At 44.1% G+C, this 24,833-nt stretch overlaps 1 protein-coding gene across 1 annotated transcript; it reads right to left on the minus strand.

Annotated features, from left to right (window-relative positions):
- Positions 1-855: 855 nt before the first annotated feature.
- On the minus strand, positions 856-23,145 carry gdf7 (growth differentiation factor 7). The gene is made up of 2 exons (XM_041188539.1): positions 22,816-23,145; positions 856-1,824 (listed from the first exon to the last, which is right to left on the minus strand). The coding sequence occupies exons 1-2, from the start codon at positions 23,132-23,134 to the stop codon at positions 923-925; spliced, it is 1,221 nt and encodes a 406-aa protein (XP_041044473.1). The 5' UTR covers positions 23,135-23,145; the 3' UTR covers positions 856-922.
- Between the last annotated feature and the right edge of the window lie 1,688 nt (positions 23,146-24,833).

Below are 24,833 nucleotides of genomic sequence, written 5' to 3' on the forward strand. Positions count from 1 at the left end.
AACCCTTTACACCGGGGGCCGTTTGAGTCTAACACTGGCACTGCTTTACTGTGAAATTGACATTGAAAGCCCTAAGCAGACTCGCACAATGGGCAGACTGGTTTAACGGATTTAGCATTGTAATGGAGTAATTTTCTACCTAAAACAAAAAATAAATCACTGGGTCTGGTTTCCTTTCAATAGAAGGGTACGGTTCTTTGCTATTTTTAACAGGCGATTTTGGGGACGGGGGGTTGCGGGGGGTGGGGGGTGGGGATGGTTCTGGCTATAATATTGAAAGCAATTGGAGTTTCAATCCTTGTGAGGTGTGGATGTGTTATTTTCGCAAGGAGAGAGCTCGCTTTCCTTTTCAGTGATTGCAGGATGGGCCTTCGGCTTGCAGCTGACTCACGTTTGTTAGCACATGTTAATAATGATGAAAACCAGACGGGGCCGCTCCTCCGCCGCTACAGCGATGCCCCCACTGGGACAATGCAGTGATCAAATTGCAAATAATGACTGAATGTGGGCGCTAAGTCACGCTACGAAAAATAGCAGATGGAGTGGATTTTTACGTTTAAGTGAACTTCCCAACTTGTCATCACCCGTCCCTGGAGTAAAGAAAAATCTGTAAGCAACAAATGGCACATCGGGGTCAGTCAGTCCTTCGCCTCATTTCAAATTAAACACATGTAGTGCGTTGTCTGTGCGTGGCCCATAATCCAATTCACAACATGTTGAGACATCATTCGCTGTATTGGTGCAAGCTCCCTCAAACTCAGAAAGCCGCCACCCCCTTGGACCCAAGGGCGAGCCTTGCCATTCGGCACTCGAGGGCAACCGGCGCCTTTATCGGCATTTATCAACCCGCTGCGGTCACTGGGCTTCACGGCAAATCAGCTTCGGGGAACCGCTGGCCTCTCGATCGACCAACCGCAAGGTGCTACCTGCATCCGCACGATTCCACCACCATGTCTTCGTACTGTTTATAAACCACGTTGTTGCCCGAGTCTATGTACAGAATGCTGATGGGGCTGAGCTTGGACGGGACGCAGCAGCTGGGGGGCGTCGTCTCCGGGTCCATGGAGTTCATCAACGTTTGTATGATGGCGTGGTTGGTGGGCTCAAGGTGGGATCGGAGTGGGAAGTCGCAGATCCCTTCGCAATGGTATGCCTCATAGTCCAAAGGCGCGATGATCCAGTCGTCCCAGCCCAGCTCCTTGAAGTTAACATGCAGAGGCTTCCGGCTACATCTCGATCTGGCTTTTTTTCCGCTTCCCCTGCTGGCTCTGCTTGAAAAGGCAGTTCTCCTTTTCCTCCGGCGCTTGACATTGGCTCCATGGCTGGCTTGCAGCGAATCCGATCCACCCAGTGATTTGATCTTATCTCTGATCTCCCGGAAGAGGTTCTCCTTTTTCCTCGTGTTGCTGAACACCACCAGAAGGGCTTTTTCCTGAGGCTGGAGATCAGAGCGATTAAATCCCAAAAGCCTGGGGTCTAAAACCTCCTGGGAGTAATCGGAAATAATTTCCACATCCAAACACAGTAGGCTCGCAGTGATGTGGCTTCGCAGTAAATCCCACACGTCGAACACTTGCCAGCTGGATGAATCGGCGTCCAGGATATCCACCGTCCGCGAGTCGAGGCGCTTCGGGGGGCGATTCCCCAGCTCTTGGCAGGAATGTAGCAAAATCCGATACAGGCCGCCGCCCCGGGACAGCGCCGCCTGCAGGTTTGCTGGGAACTTTCTAAAGATCCTCAGCTCGCCTCCCACCAGCTCGCCGGTGCTCGGCAGGTTGGAGATGTCGAACAGGTACCTCTGTTTCTTCCCAACGGAGGTTCCGTCTGAAAAAAAAAGAACAGAGAAGAGATCGAACTGAGCAGAATGAACGCCGCGATGGAGGAAAAGGCGCAGAGGGAGGCAAGTGCGGGCAACAAACTGAGAAGATAAAATCAGGACTGGACTGAAATAAAGTCGATCGTGGTGAAGAAGACATGATGGACGTGCAAGTCCATGATAATTCTACACCCTTGTCATGGTTGTGTAGAAACTATGATTTTTTTTTAAAAATTGCTCGCTGTTTATTGTTAAACTGGAGCACATCTAATTGGTGTATTTTTATAATTTTATTTCCATTTGGGATCTGCTTCACACCGTTAATCAAATGTTATCCTATCTGCTGTATATTCATTTTGGATAATTTACTAGACATTTAAGTTAAAGACGCCGCCAAATAACGAACCTAAAGAAGAATTATGGCCTTCCGATGAGTTTGGTGCGGTTGCTACTCTTGGCATCCGTCTGAAATATTCAACAGCTCCGGGAGAATGCACCTTTACATTATTAGACACATGAACAAATGAATTAGGAGCAGGAGTGGGCCATTCGGCCCCTCGAGCCTGTTCTGCCAATCAATAAGATCGTGGATAATCTGAATGTGATCTCAGCTCCACATTCCTGCCTACATCCCGATATCCTTTGACTCCCTTCTTAATCAATAATCTATCTCACTCATCCTTAAACATATTCAGTGACCCACCCTCCACTGCTCTCTGGGGAAGAGAATTCCACAGACTCGCGACTTTCTCAGATATATTAAAAAAAAACCCTCATCTCCGTCTTAAACTGGAGACCACTTATTTTTAAACGGTGTTCCGCCCCCCAGCCTCCCCAGTCCTTGTCTCGCACTCATTCTATTCAGGCGGCAAAACAAAAGGTGTAGTAGTTGTGTTCCAAAGGAGTTTCCGCTTCACACAGCGCAACAATCGGGCCTCATCTGAACGCACAGACCATTTACGAGGTGCCAACTCTGCTTTGTAAACCCACCTCGGGTTAAGTTAAAACGTTCGAAAAATGCAAACACTGCGACCAGTATTTTTTTTTAAGATTTAAAGTTTAACTGTTCCACAGGGGAATTGCAGTTACAGAGAAGCAGCATAAAGAACACAGAGAGCTGAGCCATAGAGATTGACAGTACCTGGCCTAAGCTTCAGCGGCATCGACGAATTCCCCACTATTATATCTGCGGAGTCACCATTAACCAAAACCTTAAATGGACCAGCAATATTAACATAGCGGCGACAAGAGTCAGGAGGGTTTATGCCTAATCATCAGCCGCCTGACTTTGTACTGCCAAAACAACACTCAAGAAGCTTGAAACCATCCCGGACAGAGCAACGAGCTTGGTTGACACTCCTAACCTTGAACGCAATATTCACGTCCATCATTATCAGTGCACCATGGCTGCAGTTTGTACGGACTACAGGATGTACGGCATAATTCACTTGACAGCACCGCCCTTACCTGCCAATTCCGCCATCGAGAAGGACAAGAACAGTAATAACGGAACAGCATTACTTCCAAGTCTCCCTTTAAGGCACACGCTTATTTTGCCATTCCTCCAGCAAAGATACGTTAATATCCCGGAATTCACTACCTTACGCAGCTTTTGGGTGCGCCATCAGCATAAGAACTGCGCAGGTCCAAAGAGAAACTCCATCACCATCTTCTCAAAGCAACTTGGGATGGGCGATAGACGCAGCCTTGCCAATATAACCCCATCCCAAAAATGAATATTTAAAAAGTGGCATCGTCTGCCTAGAATGATAAGTGCATCAACGCTTTGCCAACAGACATCATGAGTGTCCATGGTTGTAAACCTGTGCACTCTGCGTTAAACATTTCATTATGACAACGGTTTTATTGCTGCTCAGGCGTATTAGCGAATACATTTATTTTTCCTTACGAATTTTCTACTTTGCCCTCTTTTGAAGAAATTAACTATTTCCTGGGTCACTCTTCACAGCCCCACACAACTGGCCATTATTGATACATGAGCCAGGGCTGAGTTTGGACAGACTATTGGGCCACTGGGGGCATCACAACGCTCCCCTGACCTGCTGTTGTCCAATTTTCACACAGGCACAACGTCCAGCCTGGATCACTGGATTGATGCAGAGGGGGATTTCCCCGCCGTGATTTCCCTTCCCTAACACACAGAGTGACGAAGCCAATAGTAAGGGTGCGATTTAACCCCCTAAAAGAGCAGCTCACTCAACGAATTGGCTGGCATCCGTTTGATCTCTGTAGTTCAGCTACTCGCCAATACTCACATTCAGGAGCAGCGTGTTTCTTTAAGTAATATTTTCTAAGTGATGGCAAAATATGAGGAGCACACAGTTAAAGAAAATATATGCTAAAATTCTTGCTGGGCCTAAGATCTATGTTTCTTATAGGGAAGGATCTGTGTCATTGGACAGCGGTCTCATTGCATTGCTTGAGGAAGTAGCAAATAGGAGTAACTAAATTAATCCGTGGCCCTCGATTCATTGTTACAATGCACAATTGTACAAAATTGGCTGGACAGGAAGCATTTTTAAACGAGTATTTCCATTAGTTTTCAAAGTAATTAATTATCGCCCTATGTAATGATATTACACCTTATTTTTTCCCCCCAAACTGCTTCTACTCCCAGGGCTGAAAGGCCTCGTGGTCTGCAAATGTGTGTAATCTTTCCGAACACAGTAAAATGAGACGCACACAGAAAGCTGACGCACGTGCAAGTGAAACAACAAATCGCTGCATTTTGGTGCAAAATATCCCCTTAGCTTCGAAGCAGGGAAACGGGTGATGCCCTGTAGCCAAAATGATAAACTCGCTCCTGGAACATCACCACGTGAACATTTCTTGGGTGGAAGGGGGTGAGGGGGTTAACTACTGGTTCGAATGGACTCAGTAGGGTTCTGGAAAACAGCTGTTGCCAGAGGTTATATATATATATATATATATCTCACTGGTTAAGGATATTTTCCCGTTCCAGCGCAGGGACTAATTGATCACTGCCCAAAACCCAGAAGACTTGGTTTGATCTGCTTCATCGCAGAATGCAGCAGTCAGACTGTCCTCTGCCGTGACCTTACAATCTCACAGCAGCTGAGGTTAGACTTGGCTAGTTGAGGGTGGAAATTCAGCTGCAGTCGCCAGCGGTTCTTTCCGAGCCCTAGCACATATATCTTCTGAGTAAATGCTCAGTTGTAGATCCCAACCCAAATGGCATTCGTCGTTATAATAAATTCCGAATATGGAATTATATTGCTGGAGCCGCCTCAGTCCAATTACACACGCAACAAAGCAGACGAGAGTTAAACTGCGTGTGGTTGAAAAAACACTGAAACACAGCCTAGCGAGAGTTCCAATGCACTGGCTGTGGAAAGAGTTTTAAACTGCCACAGGTGTGTCTACACATAGCTCTGTGGTCAGCTGGAAGGGGAACTTAAATGTATGCAGAGGCATCCGCTGCCCGAGTGAGCTTTTTTCAATGTTAGGGATGGAAGCGCAGCAGCGTCCAATTTACATGTTAAATACTGTAGGCCAGAATCTGTGACATGTTCTAAGATTAGAAAAGGCAGAAGTGTCACTCTCACCTACATTAGAGAGTGCAGGATGAAGGGGCACTTCTCCTACATTAGAGAGTGCAGGATGAAGGGGCACTTTCTCCTACATTAGAGTGTGCAGGAAGAAGGGGCACTTCTCCTACATTAGAGAGTACAGGAAGAAGTGGAACTTCCTCCAATATTAGAGAGTACTAGAGAGTACAGGAAGAAGTGGCCCATCCTCCTACATTAGAGAGCACAGAAAGAAGTGGCACTGTCTCAAACATTAGAGAATACTGGAAGAAGTGTCACTATCACCTAAGACTACAGGAAGAAGTGGCACTTACTCCTACTCTAGAGAGTATAGGATGAAGTGACACTTTCTCCTAGAGTACAGCAAGAAGTGGCAGTTTGTCATACATTAGAGATGCAGGAAGAAGTGATACTTTCTCCTACATTAGAGAACACAAGAAGTAGTGACACTTTCAGCTACAATGGAGAGTGCAGGAAGAAGTCCCACTTTCACCTACATTAGACAGTGCAGGAAGAAATGGCACTTTGACCTACATTAGAGAGTGCAGGAGGAAGTGGCACTTTTTCATACATTAGAGTGCAGGATGAAGTGACACTGTCTCCAATATTAGACAATACAGGAAGAAGTGGAATGATCTCCTACATTAGTGAGTGCAGGATGAAGTGGCACATTCAGCTATAATGAAAATACAGGAAGAAATCACACTTTCACCTACATTAGACAGTGCAGCAAGAAGTGGCACTTTCTCCTACATTAAAGAGGACAGGAAGTGGAATGTTCCCCTACATTAGAGAGTGCAGGAAGAAGTGGCACTTTCTCCTACATTAGAGATGACAGGATGAAGTGGCTCTTTCTACTACATTAGACAACACAGAAAGCAGTGACACATTCTCCTACATTAGAGGGCACAGGAAGAAATGGCACATTTGGCGACATTAGAGAGTACAGCAGGAATTGGCACTTTCTCGTACATCAGAGAATGGAGGAAGAAGTGGCACTTTCTCCTACATTAGAGAGTACAGCAAAAGTGGCACACACTCCTATATTAGAGAGGACAGGAAGTAGAATGTTCCCCTACATTAGAGAGTGCAGGAAGAAGTGGCACTTTCTCCTACATTAGAGAGCAATGATGATGTGGCACTTTCTCCTACAATAGAGAGTACAGCCTGAAGTGGCACTTTCTCCAATACAGGAAGAAGTGCCACTTTCTTCTATATTAGAGAGTGCAGGAACAAGTGCCACTCTCTTTGACATTAGAGAGAACAGGATGAAGAGGCACCTTCTCTTACATTAGAGGGTACAGCAAGAAGTGGCAGTTTCTCATACACTAAAGATGCAGGAAGAAGTGACACTTTCTCCTACATTAGAAAGAAAGGATGAAGTGGCACTTTCTCCAACATTAGAGAGCACTTTTACCTACATTATATAGTGCAGGAGGAAGTGACACTTACTCCTTCATTAGAGTACAGGAAGAAGTGGTGGTTTCTCGTACATTAGTTAGTGCAGGAAGAAGTGGCACTTTCACCTACATTAGAGAGCAATGATGAAGTGGCACTTTCTCCTACATTAGAGTGAAGGAAGAACTGGCACTTTCACCTAAATTAGAGAGAACAGGAAGAAGTGGCACTTTCTTCTATATTAGAGAGTATCATGGAATAACAGTGCAGAAGAAGCCCTTCGGCCCATCGAGTCTGCACCAACACGTGAAAACACCTGACCTACCTACCTAATCCCATTTTCCAGCAACTGGCCCATAGCATTGAATGTTATGACGCGCCAAGTGCTCATCCAGGTACTTCTTAAAGATTGTGAGGCAACCCACCTCCACTACCCTCCCAGGCAGTGCATTCCAGGCTGTCACCACCCTTTGGGTAAAAAAGTTTTGCATCACATCCCCCCTAAACCTCCTGCCCCTCACCTTGAACATACATCACAGGAAGAAGATGCACTTTCTCCTACTTTAGAGATAGTGGAGGAAGAAGTGAAACTTTCTCCTACATTAGAGAGAGTGGAGGAAGAAGTGGCACTTTTTCCTACATTAGAGAATGTAGGAAAAAGTGGCACTTGCTGCTAAAATAGCTGTATTGGAAGAAGTGGTACTTTCTCATATGTCAGGGAGTACAGGAAGAAGTGGCACTTTCCCCTACAATAAAGAGTGCAGAAAGAAGTGGCACTTTTCCTACCTTGGAATGACACTTTCTTCTATATTAAAGATTTCAGGAAGAAGTGAAACTTTCTCCTACAATAGAGAGTGCAGGAAGAAGTGGCACTTACTCCTACATTAGAGGGTACAGGAAGAAGTGGTGCATTGTCCGATGTTAGAGAGTGCGGGAGGAAGTCACACTTTCTCCTACATCACAGAATACAGGAAGAAGTTGCACTTACATTAGAGAGTACAGTAAGAAGAAGCACTTACTTCTGCGTCACAGAATACAGGAAGAAGTGGTACTTTCTCATATGTTAGGGAGTACACGAAGAAATGGTATTTCTCCTACATTAGAGAGTACAGGAAGAAGTGGCATTTCTCCTACAATAAAGAGTGCAGGAAGAAGTGGCACTTTTCCTACCTAGGAATGGCACTTTCTCCTACATTAAAGATTTCAGGAAGAAGTGAATCTTTCTCCTACGATGGAGAGTGCAGGAAGAAGTGGCACTTACTCCTATTTTAGAGGGTACAGGAAGAAGTGGTGCATTGTCCGATGTTAGAGAGTGCAGGTGGAAGTTGCACTTTCTCCTACATCGTAGAATACAGGAAGAAGTTGCAGTTACATTAGAGAGTACGGTAAGAAGTGGCACTTTCTCCTGCATTGCAGAATACAGGGAGAAGTCACCCTTACCTTAGAAAGTACAGTAAGAAGTGGCACTTTCTTCTACATCACAGAATAAAGGAAGAAGTTGCACTTTCTCCTACGTTAGAGAGTACAGGAAGAAGTGTCACTTTCAGCTACAAAGGAGAGTGCAGGAAGAAGTCACACTTTTGTCTACTTTAGACAGTGCAGGATGAAGTGCCGCTTTCTCCTACATTAGAGACTACAGGAAGAAGTTGCATTTTCTCCTGCACTAGACAGTACAGGATGAAGTAGTACTGTCTCCAACATTAGAGAATACAGGAAAAAGTGCTGCTTTCTCCTACATTAGAGAGTGCAGAAAGAGGTGCCACTTTCTCCTACATTAGAGAGTACAGGGGGAAGTGACAGATTCTCATTCATTAGAGAGTGCTGGATGAAGTGGAACGTTCTCCTACATTAGAGACTACAGGAGGAAGTGGCACATTCTCCTACATTAGAGAGGACATGAAGAAGTGGAATGTTCTCCTACATTAGAGTGCAGGAAGAAGTGGCACTTTCTCCTACATTGGACAGTGAAGGAACACCTGGCACATTCTCCTGCATTAGAGAGTGAAGGAAGAACTGGCACTTTCTCCTATATTAGAGAGAACAGGAAGAAGTGGTACTTTTCCCTACATTAGAGAGTACAGCAAGAAGTGACACTTTCACCTACATTATAGAGTGCAGGAGGGAGTGGTACACCCTCCTACATCACAGAATACAGGAAGAAGTTGCACTTTCTCCTACATTAAAGAGTGCAGGAAGAAGTGGCACTTTTCCTACATTGGAATGGTACTCTCTCATCCATTATAGTGTACAGGAAGAAGTGACACTTTCTGCTGCATTAGAGAGTACAGGAAGAAGTGGCGCCTTCTGCTGCATTAGACAGTACAAAAAGTTGTGCCACTTCCTCCTATATTCGAGGGCACAGGAAGAAGTGGCACATTTGGCGACATTAGAGAGTACAGCAAGAATTGGCACTTCCTCCTAATTAGCGAGTACATGAAGCAGTGACACCTTCCCCTACATTAGTGAGTACAGGAAGAAGTAGCACTTTCTCCTCCATGAGAGAATGCAGGAAGAACTCGCACTTTCTCCTAGATTACAAAGTGCAGGAAGAACAGGCACCTCCTCTGACATGAAGGAATACAGTAAGTAGTGGCACTTTCTCCTACATTAAAGATTACAGGAAAAAGTGGCACTTTTCCTACCTTGGAATGGCACTTTCTCGTACATTCCAGAGTGCAGGAAGTCATGGCACTTTCACCTACATTAGAGAGTGAAGGTGGGCATGGCACTTTCTAATTCATTAGAGAGTACAGGAAGAAGTAGCACTTTCTCCTACGTTAGAGAGTACAGAAAGAAGAGGCACTTTCTGCTCCATTAGACAGTTCAGAAAGTAATGACACTTTCTCCTACATGTGAGAGTACAGGATGATGTGGCATGTTCTCGTATATTAGAGACCGCAGGAAGAAGTGGCACTTTCTCCTATATAAAAGAGCATGGGTAGAAGTGGCACTTACTCCTACATTAGAGAGTACTGGAAGGAGTGGCACTTTCTCCTACATTAGCGAGAACTGGAAGAAATGGCAAATTTCTCCCACAGTGGAGAGTACAGGAAGAAGATACACTTTCTCCTACATTAGACAGTGGAGGAAGAAGTGAAACTTTCTCCTACATTAGAGAGCTCAGGAAGAAGTAGCAATTTATTCTACATTAGAGAATGTAGGAAAAAGTGACACTTCCTGCTAAAATAACTGTGTTGGAAGAAGTGGTATTTTTTCATACATTAGGGAGTACAGGAAAAAGTGGCACTTTCTCCTACATTAGACAGTGCAGCAAGAAGTGGTACTTTCCCCTACAATAAAGAGTACAGGAAGAAGTGGCACTTTTCCTACGTTGGAATGGCACTTTCTCCTACATTAAAGATTTCAGGAAAAATGAAACTTTCTCCCACAACAGAGTGCAGGAAGAAGTGGCACTTTCTCCTACATTAGTGGGTACAGGAAGAAGTGGTGCATTGTCCGATGTTAGAGAGTGCAGGAGGAAGTCGCACTTTCTCCTACATTGCAGAATACAGGAAAAAGTTGCACTTACATTAGAGAGTACAGTAAGAAGTGGCACTTTCTCGTACATCGCAGAATAAAGGAAGAAGTTGCTCTTTCTCCTACATTAGAGAGTACATACAGTAAGAAGTGGCACTTTCTCGTACATCGCAGAATAAAGGAAGAAGTTGCTCTTTCTCCTACATTAGAGAGTACAGGAAGAAGTGACACTTACAGCTACAATGGAGAGTGCAGGAAGAAGTCACACCTTCGCCTACATTAGACAGTACAGCAAGAAGTGGCAGTTTCTCGTACGTTACAGATGCAGGAAAAAGTGACACTTTCTCCTACATTGGACAGTACAGGAAGAAGTGGCACTTGCTCCTATATTAGAGTGTATCACAGAATCACAGAATCACAGTGCAGAAGAGGCCAGTTGGCCCATTGAGTCTGCACCGACATGTGAGAAACACCTGACCTACCTACCTAATCCCATTTACCAGCACTTGGCCCATAGAATTGGCACTTTCTCCTATATTAGAAAGAACAGGAAGAAGTGGCACTTTCTACTACATTAGAGCGTGCAGTAAGAAGCGGCACTTTCTCCTACATTAGAGAGTGCAGGAAGAAGTGGAACATGCTCCTATATTTGAGAGAGTGCAGGGAAAAGTGGCACTTTCTCCAACATTAGAGAGTACAGCATGAAGTGGCACTTTCGCCTACATTATATACTGCAGGAGAAGTGACACTTTCTCCTGCATTAGAGAGTACAGGAAGAAGTGCCACTTTCTCCTACATCAGAGAGTGCATAAAGAAGTGGCACTTTCACCTACATGAAAGAGCAATGATGAAGTGACACTCCCTCCTACATTAGCGAGAACAGGAAGAAGTGACACTTTCTCCAACATTAGAGAATACAGCAAGAAGTGGCAGTTTCTCGTACATTACAGATACAGGAAGTAGTGACACTTTCCCCTGCATTAGAAAGCAAGTATGAAGTGACACTTTCTCCTACATTAGATAGTACAGGAAGAAGTGGCACTTCCTCCTATATTAGAAAGAAAGGATGAAGTGGCACTCTCTCCAACATTAGTGAGTACAGCAAGAAGTGGCAGTTTCTCGTACATTACAGATACAGGAAGTAGTGACACTTTCTCCTACATTAGAAAGCAAGTATGAAGTGACACTTTCTCCTACGTTAGACAGTCCAGGAAGAAGTGGCACTTCCTCCTATATTAGAGTGTATCACAGAATCACAGAAGCACAGTGCAGAAGAGGCCTGTTGACCCATTGAGTCTGCACCGACATGTGAGAAACACCTGACCTCCCTAACTAATCCCATTTATCAGCACTTGGCCCATAGAATTGGCACTTGCTCCTTTATTGGAGAGAACAGGAAGAAGTGGCACTTTCACTTACATTAGAGAGCAACGATGAAGTGGCACTTACTCCTACATTAGAGAGTGAAGGAAGAACTGGCACTTTCTCCTACATTAGAGAGTACACAAAGAAGTGGCACTTCCTCCTATATTAGAGAGTATCGCAGTATCACAGAATCACAGTGCATACGAGGCCGTTCAGCCCATCGGGTCTACACCGACACGTGAGAAACACCTGATCTACCTACCAAATCCTATTTTCGAGCACTTGACCCATAGTCTTGAATGTTATGACATGCCAAATGCTCATCCAGGTACTTTTTGAAGGATGTGAGGCAACCACCCTCCCAGGCAGTACATTCCAGGCCTTCACCACCCTCTGGGTAAAAAAAGTTTTGCCTCACATGCCCCCTAAACCTCCTACCCCTCACCTTGAACTTTTGTCACAGGAAGATGTGGAACGTTCCCCTACATTAGAGAGTACAGGAAGATGTGGCACTTTCTCCTACATTAGAGAGTGCAAGAAGAAGTGCCACTTTTTCCTACATTAGAGAGTACAGGGTGAAGTGGCAGTTTCTCATTCATTAGAGAGTGCAGGATTAAGTGGAACATTTTCCTACATTAGAGACTACAGGAAGAAGTGGCACATTCTCCAACATTAGAGAGCAATGATGAAGTGGCATTTTTTCTGACATTAGAGAGCATTTTCACCTACATTATATAATGCAGGAGGAAGTTACACGTTCTCCTACATTAGAGGGTGCAAGAAGAAGTGCCACACTCTCCTCAGTCAGAGAGTGCAGGAAGAAGTGGCACTTTCTGCTGCATTAGAGAGTACAAAAAGTAGTGGCACTTCCTCCTATATTAGAGGGCACAGGAAGAAGTGGCACATTCAGCGACATTAGAGAGTACAGCAAGAATTGGCACTTTCTCATACATCAGAGAGTAGAGGAAGAAGTGGAACTTTCTACTCCATTAGAGAGTGCAGGAAGAAGTGGCAGTTTCTGCTAAAATAGCTACTGTTGGAAGAAGTGTTGCTTCTTCATACATTAGAGAGTACAGGAGGAAGTGGAATGTTCCCCTATATTAGAGAGCACAGGATAAAGTGGAATGTTCTCCTACATTAGAGGGAGTGCAGGGAAAAGTGACACATTCTCCAACATAAGAGAGCAATGATGAAGTGGCAATTTCCCCTACATTAGAGAGTACAGCAAGAAGTGGCACTTCCTCCTACATATGAGAGAACAAGAAGAAGTGGCACTTTCTCCAACATTAGAGAGTGCAGGAAGAAGTGGCACTTTCACCTGCATTATGTAGTGCAGGAGGGAGTGGCATTCTGTCCTAAACCACAGAATACAGGAAGAGGTCACACTTTCACGTACATTAGAGAGAATAAGAAGAAGCGGCATTTTCCTACATTGGAATGGTACCCTCATGTACATTCGAATATACAGGAAGAAGTGACACTTTCTGCTACATTAGAGAGTACAGGAAGACGTGGCCCTTTCAGCTACATTAGACAATACAGAAAAATAGTGACACTTTCTCCTACATTAGAGGGTACAGGAAGAAGTGGCACACTCTCGAACATTAGACTGTAGAGGAAGAAGTGGCACTTTCTGGTGCATTAGAGAGTACAAAAAGTAGTGACACTTCCTCCTATGTTAGAGGGCACAGGAAGAAGTGGCACATTTGGTGACATTAGAGAGTACAGGAAGAAGTAGCACTTTCTCCTCCATGAGAGAATGCAGGAGAAGTGGCACTTTCTTCTACATTAAAGATTACAGGAAGAAGTGGCACTTTTCCTACCTTGGAATGGCACTTTCTCATACACTCCAGAGAGCAGGAAGAAGTGGCACTTTCACCTACATTAGAGAGTGCAGGAGGAAGTCGCACTTTCTCCTACATCACAGAATAAAGGAAAAAGTTGCATTTTCTCCTACATTAGAGAGTACAGGAAGAAATGACACTTTCTGCTACATCGGGCAGTACAAGAAGAAATGGCACTTTCTCCTACATTAGAGAACAGAAGGTGAAGTGGCACTCCCACCTACATTAGAGAGTACAGGAAAATATGGTACTTTCTCCTACATTAGAGAGTACTAGAAGAAGTGAAACTTTCTCCTACATTAGAAAGTACAGCAAGAAATGGCACTTTCTCATAAATTAGAGAGTGCAGGAAGAAGTGGAAAGTTTTTCTAAAATAGCTAGTGTTGGAAGAACTGGTACTTTCTCATATATACTCATCTATATTAGAGAGTACAGGAAGAAGTGGCACTTTCTCTTACATTAAAGAGTATAGGAAGAAGTGGCAAATTTTGCTACATTACAGAGTACAGCAAGAAGTGGAACTTTCTCATAAATTAGGGAGTGCAGGAAGAAGTGGAACTTTCTGCTAAAATAGCTAGTGTTGGAAGAAGTGGTACCTTCTCATCCATTAGAGAGTACATGAAGAAGTGGCACATTCTCCTAATTAGATAGTGCAAGAAGAAATGGAGCTTTAGCCTACATTAGAGAGCATAGGAGGAAGTGGCACATTGTCCTACATTAGAGTGCAGGAAGAAGTCACACTTGCTGCTACATTAGACAGCACAGGAAGAAATGACACTTTCTCCCACATTAGAGAGTGCAGGAAGAAGTGGCACTTTCTCCTATATTAGAGTGTGCAGGGAAATGTCGCACTATCTCCTACATTAGAGAGTGCAGAGAGAAATGGTTCTTTCCCCTACATTAGAAGATTAAGGAAAACATGGCACTTTCTGCTACATTAGAGGGTACAGAAATTAGTGACACTTTCTCCCTCATTTGGGAGCACTGGAAGAAGTGGCACTTCCTCCTTCATGAGAAAGTACAGAAAGCAATGGCACTTTCTCTTGCATTAGAGAGTGCACAAAGAAGTGGCACTTTCTGCAACATAAGTGAGTACAAGAAGAAGTAACGCTTTCTCCAACATTAGAGAGTACAGGAAGAAGTCACACTTTCTCGTACATTATAATGGCATTGTCTCCTACATTAGAGAGTGCAGGAAGAAGTGACACTTTTCCTACATTAGAGAGTAGAGGATTAAATGGCACTTTCTCCTACATTAGCGCATACAGGGAGAAGTGGCACTTTCACCTACATGTGAGAGTACAGGATGAAGTGGCACATTCTCGTATATTAGCAAATGAAGGAAGGAGTGGCACTTTATCTTACATTAGCGAGTACTGGAAGAAGTGGCAATTCCTCCTACATTAGAGAGTACAGGAAGAAGTGGCACTTTCTGCTACATTGGAGAGTGCAGGAAGAAGTGAAACTTCCTCCTATATTAAAGATTTCAGGTAGAAGTGGCACTTTCTGCTACATTGGAGAGTGCAGGAAGAAGTGAAACTTCCTCCTACATTAAATATTTCAGGTAGAAGTGGCACTTTCTGCTACATTGGAGAGTGCAGGAAGAAGTGAAACTTTCTCCTACATTAAAGATTTCAGGAAGAAGTGACACTTTATTTTACATTAGAGAGTGCAGAAAAAAGTGGCACTTTCTGCTAAAAAAGCTGTGTTGGAAGAAGTGATATGTTCTCATACATTAGAGAACAGAGGATGAAGTGGCACTTCCACCTACATTAGAGAGTACAGGAAGACGTGGCACTTTCTCCAACACTAGGGTGTACTGGAAGAAGGGGTACTTTCTCCTGCATTAGAGAGCATGGGAAGAAGTGGCACTTTCTCCAACATTGGAGTGTACAGGAAGAAGAGGCACTTTCTCCTACATTAGAGAGCATGGGAAGAAGTGGCACTTTCTCCAACATTGGAGTGTTCAGGAAGAAGTGGCACTTTATCGTACATTAGAGAGCACAAGAAGAAGCGTCACTTTTTCCTACATTAGAGAGTGCAGGAAGAAGTGACACTTTCTCCTACAATTGAGAGTAGAGGAAGAAATTGCACTTTCTCCTACATTAAAGAATGCAGGAGGATGTGACATATTCTGCTACAGTAGAGAGTACAGGCAGAATTGACACATTCTCCTACATTAGAGATTGTAGAAAGTAGTGGCCCTTTCTCATTCGTTAGAGAGTACAGGAAGAAGTGGCACTTTCTCCTACATTGGGTAGTGCAGGAAAAAAATGGCACTTTCTGTTACATTAGAGAATGCAGGAAGTGACACTTTCTACTACAGAAGAGAGTGCAAGAAGAAGTTGCACTTTCTCCTACATCAGTGAGTACAGGAAGAAATGCCACTTTCTCTTACGTTAGAGAGTACAGGAAGAAGTGGCATTTTCTCCAACACTGGGGAGTGCAGCAAAAAATGGTACTTTCTGCTACATTAGAGAATGCAGGAAGTGGCACTTTCTATTACAGAAATAGTGCAATTTCTTCCTGCACTTCTTCCTGCACTGTCCTCTGTAATAGAAAGTGCCACTTCCTGCATTCTCTAATGTAGCAGAAAGTACCATATTTTGCTGCACTCCCCAATGTTGGAGAAAGTGCCACCTCTTCCTGCACTTTGTCCTACATTAGAGAGGACAGGAAGAAGTGGCACTTTCTCCTACAGAAGAGAGTGCAGGAAGAAGTGGCACTTTGTCCTACATTAGAGAGTGTAGAATGAAGTGGCACTTTCTCCTCCATTAGAAAGTGCAGGAAGAAGTGTCTAGTTTCAAAGTCTTACAGTATTAAAAACATTGAGATGTATGTTTCTAACATTCCCGTGAGTTCCATTGGACTATCTGGTCACTTTTAAAGTCTCATTTTGCAGTAGGGTAGAAATTATACTTCAACAGAGGCAGAAAACACCGGCAAAGCATGTAACAGCATGAGCCGTATTTTCTCTTTTCAGAAGCCGAGCGATAACATTTTTCAAAATTTCAGATTTCCAGCGCTTAACGTCTTTGGCTGCTATTTCATTGAAATATTTTTTTTTTGCAATCAAAGCTTTATTCACAACGGTATCCGTCAAAAGAAAATTTAAGGGCATAAGAGAAAAAAAATCACAAGAATGTAAACAAAGCACTGCAATTTTTTACGATTGGAACCATAGTCATTTGGACTTGCTTGTAACTTTAAAAAAAAAAATCCATTTCATAGCAATCTAAATCCACTGTACCACAATGAGCTCTATTGCTGTTTAGAATACAGCTCATATACAGGTTTGAATAAATTTGTACAATTTAATGTATTTACTGAATAGTAAACTATTTACAAAAGGTCCTATCGCACCGAGCACCAAAGGCAAACAATCGAGTGCTGTCACCTTTCTTGTTTTCATGTATTTGGGAGACCGGTCGACACTTTATTTCCGAGGTTGTCAGCGGGTAGTTTAGCATAAGAGGCTATGGATTTTAGCTATGTCAAAACAAAAAACGGCGAGGAGCCCAAGAATGGTTAGCCATGAATAAAAACAGAAAATGCTAGAAAACCTCAGCAGGTCTGACAGCATCTGTGGACAGAGCTTAACAGGTTAACGTCTCGAGTCTGTAGGAAAAGTCAAACGTTCACTCTGTAGAAGAGTCGTACGGATTCGAAAGGTTAACTCTTTCCGCAGATGCTGTCAGACCTGAAGAATTTTTCCAGCATTTTCTGTTTTTTTTTAAATTTCAGATTTCTAGCATCCGCAGTATTTTTTGCTTTTACCTAAAAAAGTTTTAGCTCCGTATTCGTCAGGTGCGACCCTCTCCCCGCCGCCAGTTTGCTTTATTTGGTTCCCGGGGTTCTCGGAAAAAAAAAATATCGTTTCGTAACCCAGCTTGACTTATTTAAGGGAAAAGACCGGCACCTTGGAATCGGAGATAGAAGCCTTGAGCATTATGGCCAGCTGCGAGGGGAAAATCTTTCATATCGTTTCGTTCCAGGGCGCGGAAGGCGTTCGTTCCTGTTGAAAAGGAATGGAAAGCAGCGCTGAGGAACCAGGACATCCCTCGCCGCTAAACACAAAGCTGAAATGCTAATTGCACGTTAGCCTCTTGCCTTCTGGTGAACCGCATTTGGAACACATTTATTTCTGATAATTGACTAAGATACAAACCAGATAAGGTTGCCTGCCCACCTTTTGACCGCTGCTACCAGTCATTCGGCTTTTGTGCGAAGTGAATAATAAATTACGGAGGGAGGGGGGAGGGTGGGATAAAATAAATACGTTTAAACAAATCAATGACCGGGTCAGGTCCCCGGTAGTATCGATTTCTCATGTCATAGTCTTGTTACTTAAATACAGTTCGGTGCACGCTCGGGTCTCCTCGGGGTTTCCCCCTCGTAAATTCATCTCAGCGATACTTGACTAGGAAATTAATCTGAATTGGTGTAATGCAGGGGCATGGCGCTGTTTGCTGGGTCTTCAGTTAAGGCATATTGTGTTTGAAGAACGCCTAGGTCCAACATCATTCTTGTGGTTATTTAACAGTCCTAACTCGTACAACTCTCTGTTGCATCAATCTGGATCAGAATGATAACTGGGGTGTTAAAGGGGTAGTTTGCAGTTACCATATATTTGCCCACAATAGCTTGGAAACCAGCTCCAGGAGAGCGGTTCCCCCCCCCACCCCCCCCACCCACCCCACTTATTCCCGACCCCCCGCACCCCCCCCCCCCCCCCCCCCCCCCCCCCGCAGCTGAAATCTGAGTAATGACACTGAACATGTTAAGGATCTGAATCAGGAGCTTCGAATCCAAGACTTCAAGTTCGTATTTATGAAATGATGTGGATGTGGTGTCCTTTTGTGTGAAGAGGGTTGGGTTACTTTCGCTACAACTTTATAATCAATCAATTGGCTGTCCAAATGTCCCCCTGTGCCTTACACCGAGTAACCATGTAAACCGAAGTTGTTCTAACGTGCCCGTGGTTTAAAACAAAAATAAAAATACCTGGGAAAACTCAGCAGGTCTGGCAGCATCTACGGAGAGGAATACAGTCAACGTTTCGAGTCCGTACGACTCTTCAACAGAAACATTAAACCCGTGGTTTAATCCGGATTCAATGCTACACGCTCGCGCCCTCTGTATGTGGACCAAGTCCCATTTACCTCACCTTTTTTCTCTCTCTCTGCGGTTTTGAACTATATAAAATGCCCAAACGATTATTTCATGCCATTGGTAATCTACTATAAAAAATTGCACTTTCATTGTACATTTTTACAAGCCCGTCTCCTGCCAGAAAATGATTGAAATGTGAATGCACAAATTGTCCTTTGTGTGAATCCCGTTTACCAGCGAAGTCATCAAATATTAAACAAGGCCACGTTAATAAAAAAAATCGTCAACTGTCCGCGGGTTGTTTGAATAAATACTGCCACTTCACACAATACCAGCCGTACAGTGTTTTTAGCGTTATCTTCAGAGCAAGTAAGTCCCTGACCATTTTCTCAGAACATAAAATATGCTTTGCATGTGACGCGAGAAACAGACGGTTTGTGAATAGAAGGCACTTGTCCCGCGGTCTTTATATCCCTTTTAGTGATATGTTAGTGCTGATGCCCGCTCGCCCTACAATGTTGCTGGAGAAGCCGGATTTGTGTCTCACAGTGCGCCCTAACAGGTATTTAATGAACGTCGGACCTCCTTTTAACATTTTCGGCTGGAATGCCTTCATCCACGGGTGCTGTCCGTATTAATGAATTCCCAGATATGCAGCTCGTTTAGAAAATACTTCAGTGCTTTAAAAAACGCAGGTCACTTCAAGAGAACGTAAGCGACACAAAGCTGCCTGGAGAAGTGCTCAGCACTTGTTACGAGAAAAGCCGTTTCACTGCCATTTCACTGAGGCATTGGGGTATCTCGCTCAGAACATGTAATTGAGAGCCTGTGTGTGGTTATTGTTTATCAGCTGTTACTTCTTCAAATACGTCACCCAGACTATACTTATTAACTAGTTATCAATTCAAACGCTGTTTGGATTCATTCCTATATTACAACAGTGATAACACTTTCAATAACTACTTAGTTATTGAAGCGCTTTCGGGACATTGTGGGGTCGTGAAAGGTACTGTACAAAGAGATGTTATCCCTTCATTTTTAGGGTTTTTTTTTTACTAATACAGGCCAACAAGATGAGCGCAGGTAACTAATGGCATGAACTATGTAGGAGAATTTTAGCATCTGGGCTAATTCGCAAGGTAGTGGATCAAGTGGGTGGCTTAAAGCACAAACATTGAACTCCTGACTAGACGGAATGGAATGAAAAGGACAAGTAACAAGAAAACTTGGTGGGAATCTGGCGCGAATTGCTTTTGTTCGATGCTTTTGTGCTTCGGCTGCTCACCCTGTAATAATAATTAGTGAGGAAATGTCTGGAAATCGAACATCTATCCAGAAGTTATATGGAGGCTTCTCGTTTAATAGTTTCCACAGAGTGTATAGGATATACATTCAGGCAATGCAGAAGCCCCACAGCTGTGATTTACTGCCGAGCGTCCGAGTGGGAGCAGATTCTCCGCTCCTTCCATTCGCATCGGAACTGTCAGGTATTCGAATGCGCCGCATTAGTCGCCAACCTACTGAACCTGAGGACGAACCTTTACCAAAACACCCCCCTCTAATGAAACAAATCATACTTTTATTTGACACGGCTGAAATAATTTAGGAATATTTTAACATTGGTGTCATGCTTGATTTACGGATTTCTGCCCGGTGAGGTTAGACGCTGGGGTTAGGCACAAACCACTGTGAAGTGTGCTTGGCCGCGGTGAAAAAGCTTGGTCACAAACGTGGTGTTAAAACCAAGTGCCAGTCGTCAACAGTCTTCAGAACTCAGGCAAATAAACAGTTAGTCGAGGGATTCCCGTCTGAACGAGACACGTGACTTTTAAAATACATATTACAAGCATTTCCCCCCACCCCCTTGATTTCTTGGACTGACTTCGACTGTTTTAGCAGCCTCGCGGCTGCTCGGTTTAGCACAAGCACTAACGGAGCTGCAGTGTCAAGCGATTTATAAACCACAGCATCTTGCCGGCCAGCCTTAAATTTACCTGGGATTCATTCCTACTTCATTGACAATGGCTCATTTAATTGCACCGGTGTGTTTACTTGTGCCACATTCCCAGGCACTGCTGCATTGAAACATTAGAGTACCTCACCCAGAACATGTGTGTGTGTGGGTTGGTTATTGTTTACAGCTCTTGAAATGTTTATTTCACGAGGTGAAGTAGTGTGTGTAGAAGGCGGTAAATATGTTAATGCTTTCCCCCTCTCGAAGGCAAGGGGGTGGATAATCCTGACAAGCCAAAGTCCCTGGCAAGCAGAAATCATTTCTCTGCAGCCTTTATTTATGCTTATTTTCTGAACAAAGCCTTTCATACAGAATACAAACATTGTCTCGGGCTTCAGAACTGCCGTGTAACCGTGAAAGAAACAGTTAAAAATGCAATATATATATATATATATACACATATATATTGGCTGCCTTTCAAATTGCATCCACACATCGCTCACCTTTCTTTTGGTTTGGAAAAAAAAAAGGGCCGTATTTCTAACTGAAATATTATTTATCCTTTCGAAGGGATGCGCACGAACTCGTCAACCAACTCCAAACGGCATCTGGAGTAATCGCGTCCTATTTCATTTTCACTGGCGATCTTCAGCAGATTGATCGGAACGAGATCTAAGATGGTGCTACAGTAGGGGATCTCAATCTCAGCCTTACCTTGGGCATTCACACTGGCTTTACTTCCTTATAGATCCATCATTTAGCCCTTAAGTAGTGGAAACACGCTTCCACAGAGGAATACAATAAAATAGTATTTCCGACTGAAATTAGTCAATTTCATTGCTGCATGTTCTAATGATGCTCCAGCAGAGATTAATAAACCCAGATGGGACCCAGTTAGACTTAATTTAAATAGGCAATGCAGCAGCTTTATTCCTGGCAACCTTTAATTCGCCGGCATAAAGATAGACGATATAACTGTAGGTGCTTGGAGATACCACACCGCGCCAACAGCAGCTGTCCGAGCCAGACCCCAAACGTTAACCGCCCTTTTATTTCAGTTCCTGGCGGACCGACAGTCTATTTCCAGCATGTTCTGCTGTTGGTTAAATACAAGGGAAGTAGGCGCAATGGGATGAGATATAACCGGTGTCTCCCTTGAACAGAATCTTGACAAGTTGACATCCTCCCGATTTCAGCGCCATCTCCGGTCTTAAAGTCCATTATTTGATGGGTTTCATTCAATACACGATCACATCATTCTCAAAATTAAGGCTGTTTTTTTTTCTTTTTGGCAAATTTGTGTTGAGAGGCTTTGTACAGTGACCTAAGCAGATCTGAGCGATTGTGTGGGGCTTATGCAATTTGGAACATTAAACAGGAAACATGTGTCGTGTTTGTCTTAATATTATTTAAACCTTGCAAAGGATATTGTGATCGACACTGAAGACGCGTGCCAGTGTCTGCTTCATTGCGTCGCCCACATAGTGCAGACACTCTGCAGATCGCATCTAATATATCTGATTGCTTACCGTGAGATCGGCCTCATACACCCAGAAATTAAAATGTACACACCTGAGATCCACTGTCCAGAATAGGTACACAATTGACTGCGGATCGGTGGAGCTTTACTCTATCTTAGTATGCTTTGGGCATGCTTAGTGAGTGACAAGATGCTGTCGCTATTTCGACTCTGCTGGAACATCAATAGTGGGTCAGCGAACATACATCCATAAAAGTAATCTTGAGTTAAGGAACACACTCAAGATCACTTAAATTGCCAAGCGCCATAAATATATATATATATATATGTGTGTGTGTGTGTGTTTTAGCATATATTTATATATATACTTTTTGGCAAACATTCATTACAACAAACGATTGATTCAGTCATTCGCTCTATGAATTTAACTGCAGAAACGCTTCTGGCGAGTACTTTTTAAGAATTCTTATCGTAACTTTGGATCAAAGTCTCTTCCTCAAGACTTATCCCAGCTGTAGATTTAGCATGATATCTGCCTGAGTTCAGGTTAATAAGTTCATGTATTTCGCTGACCCTATCTGTATTCCTATATCGAAATCTATAGATATGTCATTAACCCGTGCCTCTAATTGTTTAAGAGAAATGAGTAGAAGTGAAATGAGAGAAATGACTGCTGGGGATGAAAACAATACATACTTGTATTTCGCGCCACTCAGTCCTTTACCGGCTACTGTTAAAAGCGCAATGCCAGCTAAACGGCGGGTTTTCTGTTAGTTAACGGAATGCCCTTCATTACCCACCAGTTCCTTGGTCCGCGAAGCTGGTGACCATGTTGGCACGGGTTCGGGCACGGACCAGACTGCTGTTGAGCCCTTTCCTTTCGCTCTCCGACAGGCTGCTGTAAAGTGACAGCATGTACTCATGCGGCACCACCGTGCCGGTGCGATGGCGCTTGAAGGTCCGCTCGTGCTTCCTGTCCAGGGATGGTGAGGAACCAGGACCATCCCGGGAAGAGGGATTCTGCCGAGATCCCAGCGTAGCAGCTTCGAGGACAGAAAGAAAATCCCAACAGCAGCAGAGGGTACACCACACCAGGGCTGCAGCCTTCGGTATGTCCATTCTGGAAGAGTTAGTGTCCACGATCGGGAGGATTTTAAGCCGGTGCCTGGGCACGACTTCAGATGGCTCTGGATGGAGTTTGCACGCTCACCTTCGCCCCGGATGGCTGGACTTGGTTACATTAGAGAGAGAGAGAGCGCCGCTCAAACTGCAGCAACGACAGGCATCCGCGGAGCAAGGGCGATCCCACTGCGAATCTGATTGGCTCAAACTTTATCCCAGCAAAACTTTCTTCCCCCCCCCCAAAAAAAAATAACTTCTTAACAATTTGGGTCCAGAAAGCACGAGCTATAACTCCTGGGATAGCGTTACTTCACAACTGACTTCTGGAAAAGGATGCAAGTCCAACTCCAAAACATAAAGATCACTCCCCCTCGTTTAATGTTCGCACTAGGATTGTAGTTTTTGGTACATGATTGACACTGCTGTGTAACATTTGGAACAAACAGATCGTAGATGCCGTTGAGCAAGCAGTGCCTCCCTGGTATAGCCCCGTACTCGGGTGATGTGACTTTGATGCCGCTGTGTTACTGAGTCTCACCCATCAATGCGCGGCTTCCAAAATACTTGATTCCTGAGCATGCATGGCACGCGTTCCTTTATTTATCCCTCAGCTCTTCTGCCGAAGTAAGCAGGTACCATGTATTTCGATTTCCCGGTGGGAGTGTGGGGGCGTCATTATTGCCCCACCACCCCCATGTTGTTTGAATCTCAGGGGTTTTTTTTTAAACCCCTCCCATGACCTGACTGAGCGAGTGATAAACGAGAACAGCCCCTGAACCGTCCCGAGCGTCTCCCTTACAGCATCAGACGGCCGTGCCACTGTTCCGCATTCATCTGCTGTCCGCGCGAAATTTGCGGTCTGGTCCGGGGCAGACTCACCCCACCCCCCACCCACCGGGTGCAATGCGACCGCTCTCTCCGTGGAAACGTCCTTCCTCGTTCTCTTACAGACTCTTGCATGAAAACCTTTCCGCCCAATGGCGCTGTTGGATCGAAAAAGCCACTTCGGAGTATTATTACATTGTGAAATGTGAGAATCCGTCAGGACGAGTGGTTGATATATCGGAAGCTGCTGTTTCTATAAGTAATGGGTTTCATTTGATGATAATGAGGAGGAGGTCCTGGTATCTGTAATACATCGAGGCCCCCCCCCCCACCCCCCTCGCTCTTGTCTGCCCAGTTTTCAGCATTTATCTACCAGCAGCTTCTGAACATGTAAAGCTTTGAGCTAACAAAAAGCGGGCTCAGTATTTTATCACATTGGGGCACCAGCACGTTTTAAAATCAATGCAGAGTCTAACCAACATTATTACAAGGCGGTTATTCCACTGTAAGACACGTGAAATATCCAGATCGATTCTAATCAGGTAAGAGGTGCTTTAGAATAGGCAGAATATAGGCAGAACTTTGACTCCTTTGTCTTACCAATTCGCCACCTAGACATTTATTACAGAGAGAAAACAAAATACGAGACGGCTGGGTATAACTTTGGAAATTAAAATTGTAACAAGGTCTGTGGAAACTGTGCTTACTTGGGGTTTAACAGTTTTTCTTTCAAGAATTCCCGTGAGCACATGCTATTGTAAAAGCGGTCGGCCAATATCGTTCCTTTCAGGGAGACACACTGAACCACAAAGGCATTGCACCTAACAGGTCAAGAGCGACATTCCTCAGAAACAAACAACACAATAAGTAC

This window comes from Carcharodon carcharias, chromosome 5, assembly GCF_017639515.1.
Source record: "Carcharodon carcharias isolate sCarCar2 chromosome 5, sCarCar2.pri, whole genome shotgun sequence".
NCBI classification, from domain to species: domain Eukaryota; kingdom Metazoa; phylum Chordata; class Chondrichthyes; order Lamniformes; family Lamnidae; genus Carcharodon; species Carcharodon carcharias.